The sequence below is a fragment of the Hydra vulgaris genome, chromosome 15, assembly GCF_038396675.1.
Source record: "Hydra vulgaris chromosome 15, alternate assembly HydraT2T_AEP".
Lineage (NCBI taxonomy): Eukaryota > Metazoa > Cnidaria > Hydrozoa > Anthoathecata > Hydridae > Hydra > Hydra vulgaris.
The window spans coordinates 6038695-6056402 of record NC_088934.1 but is presented as its reverse complement, the minus strand read 5'-3'; the positions used below and the strand labels follow the sequence as shown (position 1 = coordinate 6056402).

At 31.0% G+C, this 17708-nt stretch overlaps 2 protein-coding genes across 2 annotated transcripts; both read left to right on the top strand.

The window, feature by feature from the left end:
• Positions 1-9578: 9578 nt before the first annotated feature.
• LOC136091707 (uncharacterized) lies at positions 9579-10175 on the top strand. The gene has a single exon (XM_065819414.1). The coding sequence runs from the start codon at positions 9579-9581 to the stop codon at positions 10173-10175; it is 597 nt and encodes a 198-aa protein (XP_065675486.1).
• Positions 10176-11760: 1585 nt separating this feature from the next.
• Positions 11761-12473, top strand: LOC136091706 (uncharacterized). Its single transcript, XM_065819413.1, has 2 exons — positions 11761-12103; positions 12163-12473. Exons 1-2 carry the CDS (start codon positions 11761-11763, stop codon positions 12471-12473), a joined length of 654 nt encoding a protein of 217 aa, XP_065675485.1.
• The last annotated feature ends 5235 nt before the right edge of the window (positions 12474-17708 follow it).

The following is a 17708-nucleotide window of genomic DNA, read 5'->3' as shown; positions in this document are numbered from 1 at the left end:
CTTTTTTATTAAAAAAAGAAGCGTATTCTTTTAATAAAATGAATAAAAAAGTATAAAAAATCAAATTTTAAAATATTTTTTTACATTTTTTTAATTAAAAAATGATTCGCGTTGATAGCATCATTAAAAAAATTCACAACAATTGCGCGGTGTGCGCGCTCGATGAAGTATCTAAAAGATATAAACATTATGAACACAAGTCTGGAAATTCTTCACCTTTATCTGATCACGTAGAAGAAGAACATTTTACAGATAAAAGTTCATTTGAATTTTTACAAAATGTACTCAATTCTAAGAGGATAACATTAAATTCTTACAGTATTGCAAAATGTTTTAAAAACAGTGAATTTAATAATTTACTCGAAAATCCTCAACTTTGTCCTATTCATCTCAACTACTTTGACAATTTGAAAGAAACATATGGTGATAATTATGTAATAGAACTCTATAAATCCAAGCTCACTCTTTTGCTGCTAGAAAGAAATATCAAACCACCTATGGTTCTAACAGAAGGTGATCAAACTGACGGTTTTGTGGATACGTTTACTTCAAAAGTAATACCTACCGTCTTTTCTTTGATAGAAAAACTAGATGGTGGTTTAAAAAAGAAATCTGTTAAAAGAAACATTGAAGGAATTATAAAGGAAGGAACCAGCGATAAAAAAACTTTATTTGTTAATATATTACACGCTATTGTAACACTATTTATTGCGAGTTTTTTTAATTTAGAAAAAGAATAAAAAAATGGCTACTGATGAATCTTTGTCTCGTTTTTTTAAAAATTCAGAATTTAAAAATTATTTTAGAGGATTTTATGCTTTTGATGAACTAAGTCAAACAAAAACACATATTCATATTATTCAACAAATGAAAAAAAATGGCTCCTTTATCATTTACAACAATGAAACTACAAAAGAAGCAGGTCAACATTGGAAAGTGTTGATGAAAATAGACAAGGGTCATTTTTTTTGTTTTGATAGTTTAGGTGAAGAAAGTGTATTGCAACAAATTCCAAAACATTTAAGATTTAATAAATATTTGTTTGAAGCAGTAGAAGAAGTCAATAGCAATATACAAATCAACACTATTAACATTAACTACAACGAAATTGAAATTAATTCTTATATACGTCAATCCAATCATTTTCCTACAGAATGGACAGCAGAAAATCGTGAATTTTATTGGTTTACCAAATTTATTTTAAAATATAGCAAAATCACTGGCAATCAAAATGTATTTTTTTCATACAATAAATTTCCTTTTCAATGGAATGATAGTAGTTTATGTGGTGCATTTGCCGCTTATTTTGTAGCTCTAGTCTTTCGCAGCGAAAATGTATTATATACAGATCAAATATATTTACCTTCGTTGTGCAGACTGTTAAACCATTATTTTTATGAAGTAACAACGCTTCATGCCTCTTCACTAGTTCAGATAAATCTTTATTTATTTTTTCAATTTATTAAACACGAACTCTTTCCACACCTTGATAACACTGCTAAACAACTGTTTGAAAAAGACATGCAGTTGCATTTTTATATGAAAAAACAGGAAAATCTGGAACGTGATCTATTGCCTATGAAAACAAAACAAATTCCTTTGCATTATGATATTTATGAAAAACAAATATTGGCTCAAAATGCTCTTAAAAGATTTTTAAAAGATGCAGGATTCTTAAGAAAAAATTATGAAGCTACGTGGGATAAGTTATCCCTATTGGATCGTCAAGCCATTCCATCTGTGATGAACGAGGAAAATATTTATTACATGATTCAAAATGAAATGGATAGAATTTATGCAAACAATTATACATGATTAAAGACTGCCAATCAATTTTTAGATGTACCTATTGATGATGTCATGACTAAAAAAGAAACAAAAAGGCAGATTGCTCTGAATTTAATATAAACAGAATCATGAAGAGAACAGCACACACATTTCTAGAAGAAATTGTCGAAGAAAAATGCGCTACGTGTAATGGTTATGGTGAACTCTATTTCCTCGTGTTAAGAGAAAAAAAAATGACACTTTATTAAAAAATTGCACGATTCACTTATTAAATAAAGAAGTATGGATATTTAACACCATTACTAAAAGAGCGGGCAAAATACATCTTCAGAAGACGTGTTGCTTGTCTTGTAAGGGGTCGTCCAAAAAGTACGTACGCTCATAGGGGGGAGAGGGGGGGGGGTCTTCAAAAAGCGTACGAAAGCGTATTGGAGGGGGGGGGGGGGGGGGTTCAATTTAAAAGTACGTACTTCGACTTTCTAATTTATCACAATTAACCAGCTAATCAATAGAAAAGTTACATTCTGACTAAAGATTCTAGTTTGCCAACATAAAAAGATGTATGGTATATGAAGTAGAGGGTATATTTTTCCTTTATGCACACACATGTATGGGCGCCCTCAGAATTTTTTGATGTTCCAGATAGGACACTTTCACACATCGTGCAAACTCATAACTTAAGTTTGTTTATACCTATGCCAAATGAGGAGACCTTGCAAAATATCGGGATGGCGGAGGCCTGTGAACAAAAAGCCTTAAAACGCTTACCCTCCCTACCCCCAAAATGAGAGGGGTATAAATTTTGCATGGTTATAACTTTTAGATTTGGAAAAAAATTTGGATGGCCTCCGCCATCCAAATTTTTTGCAAGGCCACCTCATTTGGCATATTAACAAACTTAAGTTTGCACGTTGTGTGAAAGTGTTCTATCATCAAAAATCAAAACATCAGAAAATCCTGAGGGGGCCCATGCACACATGCCCGCCCTTATATACTGGCCCTGAGTAAGACCTGAGGGCCGTGGTTGATGGGACGGAGTCACCCCAAAAAAAACGTGTCAATCGCGTCTCAAAGACCGCTAGGTTTTGCTAAAATAAAAAGCTTCTTAAAATAGCAAAAGGGCACAAAATTTGCTGTTGCTCCCTCCCACTGGGTTTTACCCTTTGTTTTCAATATTACTGATCTCACCTTAGACTCGTTTTTTACTTACTAAAGAGGGGTGCCTGAAAAAAACGTCCACCTTAAGTATAGTTTATTTACATTTGATTCGTTAAAAAAACAAAAAATATTTTCCTAGATTTCACCGAGAATCGAACCTGGATCTCCGTTGACTATTGCCGCCGCATAAACCTTTCGCCCAAATACACACATACATTAGTAAATTTTAAATTTATTTAAATTATTATTTGCATTTATACTTGAAGACGTTTTTAAAATGCGTAAGCAATAAGCTTTGAGATAGTATAAAGTATCTAAGGTACCCTCCGTCTTTTTTTTTTTAATTAAACTTTTTAATTAAGAAAAAAAAAAAAAGGAGGGATGGGGGGGCTATGTGGGGGGGGGGGGGGGTTTTGAGAAACGTACGTACTTTTAAGGGGGGTGGGGACATAAAAGTACGCATGGCAACAGGGGGGAGGGGGGTCAAATTTCAAAATTTTTGGCGTACGTACTTTATGGACGACCCCTAAAGGAAAAAAAACATTGACTATCAACGATACAAAAAGAAAAAAGAAGAAGAAAAACAAAACAATTTGTTATTTGTACATATATATTCATTAAATGAATTAATATAATATTTTTTTACAACTGTTTTTTTAATATACTTCAAACACTTTATCCGGAGGCATATAAGGGTTGGCAGGTTTTGTAACAACAGGAACAGGAGCCGTTTTTGTTTTTTTGCCTTTCTACGCTTTTTTTATACCGTATAACAGCGAACCCACTTGCAATGCGTTTTTTACATTTTTAGGAGTTATAAAATCAGCCAATCCTCTTCCTCTTCTACGTATCCTTTTTCTATTACTTTTACGTGTCTTTGATCTAAAATTTTGTCTTTTTCGCTTAAAAGCCATTTTTGTTGACAACGGCAAACATACGATAAAAAATGTTTCAAAGGAATTTCAAAAGTATGTTCGTGTCTTTCTTCATATATAAACACAATAATGAGTTCATCATTGGAACGTGTTACTTTAATAATTGTTCCCCATTTTAAACGATGTATCAATAAAAAATCACCCTTTGCTTTACTATTTGTTTTAAATAGTGAAAAATAAAAATCTTGTAATTTCGGGAAACGGATAACACAACTCTAGATAATCTTTAAAATGCTTCATTTTTTATGTCTACTTCTTCGAGTAGCCAGACGTTAAATGACTCTTTAATAACATCAACAAAGTCTTCATAACCCATTTCAAATTCGTGTTTGTTTTCACCATAAATAAAAACAATATGGGCTTTATTATTAACACGAGTTACTTTGATTTGTTTACTTCCATCCAAACGAAAAAATAATTTAAAATTACCCTGGACTTTTTTTAAACTATCATCCGTTGTAAAGGAAGAAGTTTCTAATTTATTATTCGTTTTATAAAATTCGTTTAAACAAGTTTAAACTCTATTTTTTTTGTTTATTTCAAATGATTTTTTTTTCTTCAAATGAAATTTTCTATTTAAAAAAAAAAAACCAAATTTATAGTACTTTTTTTAAAAAAAAACAGAAAAAACACTATTAAATATTTTATTAATCTATATGTTTTTGGTATTTTATTACCTACAAAAAAAACAACATCATTTATATGCGATAAACAATATAATTTATTAACAATATCTAAATCTAGTATAAACCCCCCCCCCAAAAAGTAGATATTTTTAAGTGTCCATTTTCTTTATCGCCACTGATAATTTCCACAACACCGTTTTCGTATTCATAAGTAAGGATATAATCGCCAAACGCGCTCGTATCCGTTCTTAAATTTTTGAGCTTTTGATTTTGCTTTTCCATGTCTTTTATTAACCATAGATATTCTTTTAAATTTTCTTCAACATAACAACGAAATTTTTGTACAAAACATTTGTTGCAATACTTTTTTATATGAGTTTTTCTCTCGCATGTTTGCATACTTTTGAATTCATTTTGTTAGTAAACGAGTTGAGCCTTTTTATACATATTTTTTTAATCCGATTAAAATATAGTTTTAAATACACCACCAAGTACGGGTATATTTCCTAATAGGTTACCAAGGATACCTTTACCGCGTTTTCTAAGTATACGTTTTCGTCCTTTACCGATTAAAGAATGATAAGGTCTAGGATGAGCTCTCGATTTTTTATGAACAAAAATATATCTTTTAGCATTTTTATGACCTCTATGTCTTCTATGACTCATTTTTTAATAAATATTTCTGTGTTTATCGCGATCCACTTTTGTTAAAACAAAACGATATATCGGCTTTCCTACTCGATTCATTTCGCAATTTTGTTTATTATTTATATACTTGCTTTTCGTTTTTCGATAACACATCAGTGCTTTTCTACAATATTGACGCTTTATTTTTTTTAAATTTTTCTTAACTCTTTTTCGTCTTAGAGCTCTTAGTTCTGTATTATTGGGATCGGTTAACTCGTTTTCATCAAAGGAGGTCCTATCAAAAAATTCAAAAAAAGCATCCCTATGAAAAGGCCATTTTCCATCTACTGTATATTTGGGTAATTTAGATGTATATTTGGGTCTTAAATTGCTTTGACTTTGAAGGTGCTGAAAATAAATTCCGTCTTACAATCATACGGGAAAAATCAATATTATCTGCAGCCATTTTTGACTCTAACATTTTTTTTTGACTTTTTTTTGACTTTAACTTTTTTTTGACTTGTATTTTTTTTTTGACTTGTATTTATTTATATCTTTTTTTTTACAAGAGAAAAAACATAGTGTCACCCTGACACAACCTTACTTATTCTGTCTTTACTTTGTCTTAGTAGGCCTACTTACTTATGTTTTTTCTTACTGTCTTTATTTTTTATACGGCCGTATTTTATTCTTACTTACTTACTTACTTAGTCCTTACTTAACTTACTTAATCCTGCCTTAGTCCTTAGCCTGCTTACTCACACACTCGTGCGCTCACTCGTTCTCACACGCTCAGTATTTTAATCTCTTTAATCTTGTTCATAAAAGCGGTATTAAAAGTTTCTAAATTTAACCAACTTGACACAGCATTTTCTTTTCATTACATAAAGTTGCATCACTTTAGTTATTTAGTATTTTATTCTCTTTAATCTTGTTCATAAAAGCGGTATTAAAAGTTTCTAAATTTAACCAACATGACACAGCATTTTCTTTTCATTACATAAAGTTGCATCACTTTAGCTATTATTTCACATTAATCTGTAGAGATTACATTTTATACATAAAAAGCGTGTTTTTTGTTAACAAAATCAAAAATGACAAAAACACGCTTTACCAAACGCTCTGTAAAAAAAGCACAATATTATATGGACGACGAAGTTGTGGGAAAGGAGATAGATTTATCGGAAGATGAAGTGCTTTTAACTAGTGATGACGAACCTGAAATTATAGTCATCGAGGATGATCCCGAATTAAGTTTTCCAAATTTGAGTATTTTTGACGACGCAGATGAAATTGATTTCATAATAAAACCACCAAACAATCCACCAAATGAACCACCAAACGAACCAAATGAACCAAATGAACCAAACGAACCAAATGAACCACCATTAGAATTTGCTGAAGATTCACTACCTCAAGAAACTCAACCACTACCTCAAGAAACTCCAACTCAACCCCAAGAAAACAATATTTTGAAAAAAAAAGTTAATTTTTTAAATTATTATTTATAAATAAAAAATTACATTTTTTTAAGAATTTTATTTTTTTATTTTAGAAAAAAAAAAACGAATACAAATTAAGAAGAAAACAACTTCGAAAATTAAAATATAATATAAATAGACTTTTTTATTTAAATTTATAAATTTTTTTTATATATAAAATACATTATTATTTTTGTCTATTTTTCGACTTATGTTTGCTTCTTTTAATTGATGTTTAATATCGACATAGGATTCGGCAGTATGAACCCAGCGTTTTATTCTTTTACCAACTCTTCCAAGTTTACGATTTGTTGAAATTTGTTTTGTACTTGTTTGTGTTTGAACTGCTTTTTTTGTTCTAGGAACTGTTGTTTTTGTATGCGCCATATCGACAGTGTTTAATGATCTAGGAGTATACCTTATTTTAGGCATTTTTATAAAAAATGATATTTTTATTTATAACTATTTTTTATTTATTACAAAAAAAATAATATGGTATTTATTCCTAAATAAACCTCTTTTTTTAGTTAAAATGAATTATATTTCAATAAATAAAGTAAAATACGAAGTATTTAATGATAGCACTATAGACCAGTTTTATGTTATCGAAAATGGAAAAAAACGCCCTATTTGTCAACTGTTTGCGTACAATGCAAAAAGAGGTAATTGTTTTATGGTTTACATCTATAATAAAAAAATATTATTTTTTCATAATACTATTTTTTCTTATAGATCAAGAGTTACTAACACTAAGTAATATTCGCAAAGTGTTAAGAAATGTCATGAACGATACACCTTCCCGCACTCGTCGTAAGTTTAACTTTACTAGTTTTTTTTAATAATAAAAAAATTCATTTTTTTTAATATTTCCCTTTTTTTTAGAAAGTCCATATCCACCTCCAAATAGAGAGGTGGGTCCCTAGCACTGGGACTACTCTCCTCGTAAGTTAAACTTGATCCTTTTTTATTTTATAAAAAAAAGTATATTTTTTTAATATTCTCTGTGTCTTTTTTTTTAGAGAGTCCAGATCCAGAAAATTTATAGTTTATGTTTTTTTTTAATTTTGTAAATATTTTTTTAGAATATAAAAATTTTATAGTTGTTTTTTTTTATTTTTTTTTTATATACATTAATATTTTTATATGCAACTACATTTCTATTTTATATATACTAGAATAAAAAAATGATTAAAGAAATAATAAATTACACTTCAAAACAACTCCATCACGAATGGAAACATTTGGCGTTTTTATTTAAGTTTAGAAGAAGTGAAATAAAAAAAATCAATAAAAATTACATAAAAACATTTGATAAAATAAAAAACGTTTTAACCCTATATATATTAACACAACCAAACAAAAAGTTGGCAATCAAACATTTGTATTTTGTAGTATCATTATGGGAAGATGAAAAACTTTTATATAATATACAACAATGTAAATTATTTATATTGAATTATTTATATCAAATTTTTATATTTTTTAGCAAAAAAATAATGAATTTTATGCAATTAATACTAAAAATAGCAGCACATTTGCAAACACAATGGCAAACTTTGGCAGAATATCTTGACTATAAAAAACGTGAAATCGAATGTATACAATGTGATTACCATAATATCAACGAAAGAATGATGAGATTTTTAAACTTAATATATCAAAAAAAAGGAACCGAAGTCGAAGCAGCTCGTGCTTTATATGATGCTTTATGGATGTGGTCTCTTGACATTTCAACAAAAGAAAATAAATTAGAACATGAAAAAAATATAGATATAACTATGGAAATAATTACACATTTTATATTGCAATAATGTTTTTGTAACTTTTTTTTATTTTTTTAGCAAACTAATATATTAAAAAAATGAAACAATATATCAAAAAATGTGGATGGTAAGCCTATTTCATTTTTTTTATATTTTTTTTATTTTTTATACACTTTTTATACATTTTTTTCTATTAGTTATGGAGAAAATATTAATGAAGACACTATATGCTACCACGAGTTGTTATTGACAAAAGAAGAAGAACAAGATTTGGAAGAACTAATGGAAATGGAGTTAACAGAGGAAGATCATGAAAAATATTTAGAACAATTAGTACAAGAAATGGATGAAGAAGAATCAGATTATATTGAAGAGCTAAAATCACGGATGTTAGAAGAAGAAGTGGAAAAAGAAGAGGAAGAAATAGAAAAAGAAATTCATGAGATCTTCAATGAAATGGATTGGGAACAATATATTTTAGACATTATTAATAAAATGGACAATTTACCCGAACTTTATTTGTAATTTTTTAATTTGTAAATATATCTTTTTTCTTTTTTTAGCAAACATAATAATGACAACTAATAATAATGAAAATTATGAAGACATGTTTCCTGGTTTTGGAGACGTATTTGAAGAGGTTGAAAACATAACTTTTAACGATATATTCAAACAAAAACAAGAACAAGATATTAAAGATATTGAAACAAACATTATTTATATTTTAATTCTTTTATATGTTTTATTGAGTGATTTTATTTATTAATTCTTTTATGGTAAAAAAGACATGTATATTTTTTTTTATAGTTTTATATAAATAAATGTTTTTTTTCAGCAACTAATAAAAAAAATGGCAGATAACATATATCCTTGCTGTTTTTGTGACAAATAATTTAGTGCAGAAGAACTTTTAAATCATCAAACAGATTGTTCTACAGAACAATACTCCCACGAATGTTTTACATGTACGAAAAAGGTGCAAGATTTGTTAAACCATGAATGTGATTATGAATTTCTAGATATACAAAAAAATATGTTTTTTTTGTAATACCAAAGTCGATGATCAAGATTATTATGAACACTCTGTCATCTGCTTACGATATTATAAAGAACAACAAAATCGTAATTTGAACCAAATAATTCAAGAAGAAAAGAAAAATTTAAATTTTGAATCTTTCTATTAATCAAATCATGAATAGAATGAAGAGTCTTCAAGAAATTACAACTAAACAAATAGTTGACTCTAAAGAAAAAGACCAAGAAATTAAAAATCTAAAAGAAGAAAATGTCAAACTTCATCAAACCCTAGCAGAAATGAACAAAGAAATGGCAGAATTAAAAAGTCTCTTTTATGACAACATGATGGTTTTAGCAAATCAACAAGATACAGAACATCTCAAACAAGAAATAACAAAACTTTATCAAATCCTACAAGAAAATAGCACAGAATTCTTAGCTTTAAAAAAATCAATTCAACAACCTAAAGAAGTAAAGGTAATACAACACATCTTTAACGACACGCAAATCATCAAACTTGATCAAATGAATCTCAGGCTATTATCAGATGAACCATTTTATACAGAACCCGTGTACACATCAGAAGGTTATCGTTATCGTATAAAAGTTTATACTCGAAGTACCGACGTAAACAAACTAGCCATTTACTTTCAATTATTACGAGGTGACCTGGACGATTCTTTAAAATGGCCTTTTACCAAAAATGTCAATTTAACCTTGAGAGAAAAGATAAATTTTTTACTCATACTACTACCAACAATAATTATCTTCAACTTTTAAACGATAGTTCTTTTGATAAACCTACCACTGAATATAATGTAGCTGTTGGTTATAACAATTTTATTTCACACGAAGAACTAAAACAATTTATTATTAATAATCATTTATTTATCATGATTACTATTGAATAATATATTTTATGTAAAAAATGTATTTGTTCTATCATTGCTATTTTTTTTATATGTTTTTTTTTGTACTTTATCTATCATTATTACCCATTATTTTTTTAGATTAACTAATAAAAAAATGAATGCAATGGAAGTTTTCAGACAAATAACTGATGAGCTCACTTTTGAAAACGTTAGAAGTATTAGATTTGTGTTAATACTTCCACATGGTATCAAACAAAAATTAAAAAACGCATACGATCTTGTAGAGTATATCAAAGATAATGCCATAGAAGATTATAATGGAAATATTCATGAAAGCTTAGAAAGTAAATTGGAATTTTTACTCAACATGTGTAAAGTAATTCATCGAAATGATATTTTTAACAAATATAAAAATAAAATACCACGTCTACCGACTTATGAAGAAAGCATTATTAAAAATCTACCACCTATTTATTCACCACCGAACGCAGTATATCCAAGTGCAGTCATCGAAGCCAAACAAGAAGAACTATTTCATTTTTATAATCATATACCAGAACCAGCTGAAGCACCTGAATGTGCCCAAGAACCAGAATTCATCTAAACTTTTTTTTTTTGGGAATCAATTCATAGTTTTTTTACTTGTATAGTAAAACCAAGAATTTTTTTATATTAGTTATAAATTAACTTTTTTAAACGATCATAATTTATTTTTTTGGATACATAGAAGAATTATATTTTATTTACACCGTTTATTTAGAACACACTATTTTAATCCTTATATTAATGATAATAATGTTCAATTTTTTTATAATTGTGTTATGAAATATGCTCAATGGTCAGTTGATCAATATTATTATGTTTGTGAAAACAATTTTGTACATTATAAAAATAATATTATATATTTATAGCCAAACTAATAAAAAAATGAAAACAAGTGGATACAGCAACAGAAAACCCAACAAAAAAGTTAGAAAACAAATGAAAGGTATATTTTTTTCTGTTTTTTTTTCTTTTTTTTTTTATCATTAAATTTTTTATTTATTAATCCTATTTTTTTTACAGCCATGTATTCCTACTATTTCAAACTACAGCAACATTCATTGGCACACTCGCTGACGATAAACCAACGCTACTTTTGCATAAAGCAATGTGGCGTATGCCAAAGTTGTCACCTTCAAAAAAAAAAAAGTAACTTTTGTATTTTTTATTTAGAAATATATATATTTTATCCCATTTTTTGTGTTTTTTTTATTCCTTATTTTTTTTCTTTTTTTTCTTTTTTTATACCCCTTTATGAATGTTGTTTCAGCCCAAAAAAACATAAAATATGAACGTTATTTATTCAATACATGTGTGCAAGACAGCAGACTATTTACTGACTTCTTGATTGATTTACGAAATAAAGCTAAAACATGCGAGTTAGGAACCCTCGAAGAAATTCTAATACGTGACAGAGCAGTCTGTAGTATCGACTCTGCCAGAGAACGATTATGAGAGCATATAAAACATCGAAAACACAACTAAAAGCACTCGAAAATACAATCCAGGCAGATTCTATAAACAAACATGGAAACAAAACTAAATTCAACTCCCTAAAGATTGATAGAAATTTACAAAAACTTTGCTATTACTGTGGATCACAACATACTACCTCATCTTGCCCGGCATATGGCCTAAAGTGCACTGCATGTGGAAAACTAAACCATTTTGCTAGAATGTGCCGATCCAAAACTAATCGCTTTAATGCTAATCGTATAGACCAAGCTGATCAAAATGAAGTCAACCTCAACGTTGCAGAGTTATATATTCACCATGTTGCAGCATCAATGGAACGTACTGACGCTTTATTAACAAATATATAAAAAATATAACATTTAAATTAAATACTGGAGCCCAATGTAACGTCATTCCATACAATGTCTACAACTCTATTCCTGGAAAGCCTCCTCTCAAAAAAACAATAATTAGACTAAAATCATATGGTGGAAACGATATTCCTGTACTTGGAAATTGCAATCTGACTGTTAAAATGAATAACATTTCACGAGTGTGCCAATTTATTGTTGTATCTCTTTCTGATGTAAAACCACTTCTTGGTCTAAGTTCCTGCAAATCTATTGAAATACTAAACATTAACGATGTTGAAATTGATAAAGCTAATATTTTAAACATTATGGTGACGTTTTTACCGGCCTTGGTTTAGTTAAATGAAACTATCATATCGCAGTTGCTAAAAATGCAATCCCAGTCATTCATGCACCAAGGAAAGTACCAATGATTGTCCTACCTAAACTTAAAAGCACACTTGACCGTTTTGTAAAAGCCACAGTTATCTCAAAAATTTCTAAACCGACAACTTGGGTACACTCAATGGTCATTATAGAAAAAAAAGATGGATCCTTAAGATTATGTATTGATCCGAAAGAACTAAGTAAGTCTGTTTTAAGACAATACAAAACCACTCCATCTACAGAAGAAATCAGTAGCAAACTTTGTGGCAACAAAGTTTTTACTGTCATTAACATGGCTGATTGCTATTGGCATATAAAACTAGATGAACCTTCTTCAGAGCTATGCACATTTAACACTCCTTATGGTCGATACAAATTCAACCGCATGCCATTCGGCATATCATGCGCATCGGATGCTGCACAGGAGATGATTGAACTTAACTTTGGTGATATCCCTAATGTTCTGACTATCCACGATGACTTGATCATTGCAGCTAAACAGATGCAGAGCATGATACAATTTTCAAACAAATTCTACAACGAGCTCGTGATAGAAACATTAAATTCAACCTACAAAAAAAATTCAATTTCGAGTATCTGAAGTCAAGTATCTCGGGAATATAATCAGCCATAAAGGCATAAGAAGCCATATCTGCATACCCATTGCCTGCATGTCAAGCAGATTTGCAACGGCTCTTAGGAATGGTCAACTATCTGCGACAATTTATCCCAAATATGTCAGAGTTAACAGCTCCCCTCCGCCAGCTGCTTAAAAAAGACATACTCTGGTCATGGAACCATGAACATAAAAGTGCTGTGGAAAAAATTAAATAGGTTCTTTCATCTTTCCCTGTACTCTCATTCTTCCACACATCAAAAGATGTCCACATTCAGGTAGACGCATCTTCACATGGATTAGGAGCCTGTATTATGCAAGAAGGTCACCCGATCAGCTATACACCTCGTAGTTTAACTGTAGCAGAACAGAGATATGCCCAGATAGAGAAAGAACTTTTAGCAATTGTTTTTGCTTGTGAACGTTTCAACCAATATACCTATGGGCGACAGGTCTCCATAGAAAGTGATCGTAAACCTGTTGAATACATTTTGCACAAACCGCTGTCAGAAGCACCACTTTGCATACAAAGACTTTTGATAAGACTCCAAAAATATCAAGTTGTGGTAAAGTATGTTCCAGGAAAAGATCTACACATTGCTGACTCTCTATCACGTGCCCACCTCAACAATTTTGACGAGGATGATAGCCTAAATGAGGACTGCAACGTTATGGTCAACACTTCAGTTCAAAATCTGTCAATATCAACAAATAGACTAAAGCAATTGCAGCACGACACAAAACTTGACCCTGTGCTCTCTCAAATAACAAACTATATAACTTATGGTTGGCCCCGAAACCGACAAATACTTTGCAGTGAAGAAAATAAATATTAGCCCATCAAAAACAACTTACAACTAGCAGAGGGAATAATTCTAAAATAAAATAAAATAGTCATATCAACTGCTACGAGACCCCTCATATTAAGACAGCTTCATTTATCACACTTTGGCGCCGAGAAGACGAAGGCTAGAGCTCGAAACACTGTTTATTGGCCAGGGCTTACAAGCGATATTGATAAACTAAAACTTAATTGCCAAAAATGCCTTAAATACCGTAATAACAACAAAAAGGAAAAAATCATTCAACACCACATTCCTGACTTACCGTGGAGTAAAGTAGGATCAGACATATATGAGTTGCATGTATATATATGTAATTGTTATAGACTATTTTTCTAAATTTATTGAGAACAGTGTCACTCCTGACAAAACGGCAGTCTCTGTAATCAAATTTATGAAAACCATTTTTACTCGTCACGGAATACCTTCAACTCTCATTCCCGATAACAACCCCTACAACAGTGCAGAGTTCCTTAACTTCTCAAAAGAATATGGGTTCAACTTCACTCCATCAAGTCCTAACTACCCCCAATCAAATGGTCTCAGTGAAATGGGCGTGAAAATTATGAAGAAAATACTTAAAAAAATGCGACAACCCTGAACTTTGTCTTCTAGAATACCTCAATATGCCTCTCACAGGTATGGAATACTCTCCATTCTAACTTCTCATGACCAGAAGAACGCAAACAACCCTACCTGTCCACCATAATTTACTTATACCAGCAATTCCTTTAAATGCTTATAGTCAGATCACCAAGTCCAGAAATCATCAAAAACAATACTATGATCGGAACGCATCTGAACTCCCAAATCTCGTAGCAAATGACACTGCCCGGATGAGAAAAGATGGAACATGGAAAAAAGTGACAGTTAAAGAAAAACTAATATTACCCAGATCATACAACGTGGTAGATAAGTACGGAAAAATATATCGGCGTAATCGTAAACATCTGATTAAAACCAATGAGCAACCACTAGCATATCAGCATGAGCAACTTGATTTACCATACGAATTACCGGCAGCTATCACACCTCCTACATCAAATGAGGAAACAGCAAACAATGAAATCGAAGAAGCTACAGGTATTCATGAGACTCCATCGACTGAACCGCAGCCTGACGTTCGAAGGTCGTCAAGGACTAAAAACAGACCTGCCTACTTGAGGGACTTCATTTAACTGTGTATATTATAAAGAACTTATTAAACTATATAATATAAACACTAGGGATATGACTTTTTAATTTTTTTTCAAATAAAATGTTTCCTGTATCATAAATCGATGAACTTTTACCTAAAATCATGAAAAAAGGCCCAAATAGCTTTCTGCAACAAAAAAAGGTCACCCCCAAAATAAAAATTTGATTTACCATTTTTATACAATCATTTTTGACCGATGTTTTAATCTTAAGCTTTGATTCTTTTTAATTCTATTTATTTCATTATTTACCACTTCAATTGCAGATCGTAGGAAGATACCAGTTTCTCGGAGCATATGTTAAAGGAAGAAAAGAACGAATAGACCAAATTTCTAAGGAAATTACAAAATTGTGGGACAATAAACTGAATTTTCCACGTGTGTCTGATCAAGTGATAAGAGCAAAGCTTATGAAGGTGCTGAAGGTCTATGATTAATGTGTCAAGCGTGGAAAATATGATGTTCTCAATGCATTATTTGACATCACGAAAGTGAATGGCCAGTGGTTATCCTCGGAAGATAAACGTCTATACCACCTACAAAAAGAAAGTAAAGGACAGGTGGGGTACTCAACAGGACAAGTGGCAAGTAAAGAAACCATTCACCCTTCCAAGAGAAGGAAAGTCCAGTCTGGAACAGCAATACCTTCCACATCACAAGTCCTGTCTACCACAGACAGTGGTACTGAATCTGAAAACTGCAAAAGTAAGAGTGAAGATGATGAAGACGACGACGGTGATAAAGACGATGATGAGGACACTCAGAAAAAAACTAGAAAGCACTACAAAAGTAAATTTGCTGTAAGTATGGTTACATCAAGTGGAGTTTCCACAAAGAAAGCTGCTAAAATATGCAATGTATTATCACAACAAGGTATTGATATTCCAACTCCAAGTCAATCAGCAATTTACAAGTCCATATTCAAAGAGGCAGGTAAATTAAAAAAGAAATGATACAACAACTTAAAATGGAACAGTGGTCCTTACACTTTGACGGCAAACGAATAGATGATAAGGAATATCAGGTAGTTGTACTTCAGAATGAAAGAACTGACGTGAAACTTGATGCACTGCGTTTAAAAGATGGCAAAGCTGAAACTGTTGCTGAAAAAATTGCCAAACTTATTGATGAATACAATTTGTGGAATTCAATTAAGATGATCCTTACTGATACAACAAACGTCAATACTGGGAAGAGAAATGGAGTTGTTGTGAAGTTGCAACGTATGTTTAAATTAAAGGGTGTCACAATACCACAATTTATCGGTTGTCAGCATCACGTACTAGACAGGATTCTCCGTCTGGTGATGAACAAGAACTTGGGGGTGATACCAAATCTCCAAACATTGAATACCCATTTGTGTCTGAACTGTTGAATAAGTATGATGAACTGAAGGATAAGTTTGTGAATGGAACTGTAGAAATTCTTGATAAATCAGGGTAGAGAGACGATATGAAGTTTTTGTACCATTTAACAAGAGTGTTTAGGTTCTATGAAGAACAAAGAAACTTCCCTCTGATTCACTCTCAGAACATTCCTAATATGAGCAATGCCAGATGGAACTCAAGAGCCATTCTCGCCATTCTGGCGTTCATTCTTATGCCTGAAGCAAGAAAGAATTTGGAGAAGGTTTGCAGGTTCATTTCATATGAGTGGGCAGAACATTGGTTTAGTAGTCAAAAGTACAATGACAATGACTTCAAGAATTTCCTGATGTATTGAAGCCTTACAAAAAGGCATTGCAGTCATTCAAAAATCACTGGAAGAAAGAGCCATCCGTCATCGACATACCACGAAGTAATCAGATAGCTGAACGTGCAATCAAGGTGATGCAAGACCTGTATGCTTCCTGCAGAAAGAAAGACAAACTGCAACTTCGATTCATTCTAAGTAATAAGCGCTAGACTCTTTATGAGACGTGAGCATCATGTGACCCATGTACTAAACACAGTAGGCCTATAGACACAGACAGTTATGTATATTGTTGTACTAGACGCTTTGATACTGTTAATTTTGTAATACTTGTATAATTATATATCACATAATGTTTTTTGTTATATCACAGTACATGTTGCATAAATAAATAAAATAACAACAGGAGTATGACTCTTACAACATCTTCAGCCTTTAATATTCATTTACTGTACAAAAGTGTACCTATTGAAAATTCGATTTTTTGGGTTTGGGGTGACCTTTTTTCAAAATATGTCAAAATGAAACATCTATTCGTTCTTTTTACATAAAAGTTCATTGAATTACGATACAGGCCTAGTAGGTTGCAAAAAAGTATATCCCTAATAAACACATTAAAAAAAAATTTATGGAAGGAAGATGTAATATCCGTGTTCGGCGTAATACACATATGCCTAGTGTTATAGACTTACTTGAAATAAAGGGCTGTTCAAATAATACGTGACAGTCTTAGGGGGGAGGGGGTATTGGAAAGTGTCACAAAATATCTTATGGGGGAGGGAGGGTGGTTTTCTAAAGTGTGGCTGTATCAAAACACCCCCCCTGCTATGCAACGACTTCACAAGCTAGCGTTTATTATTT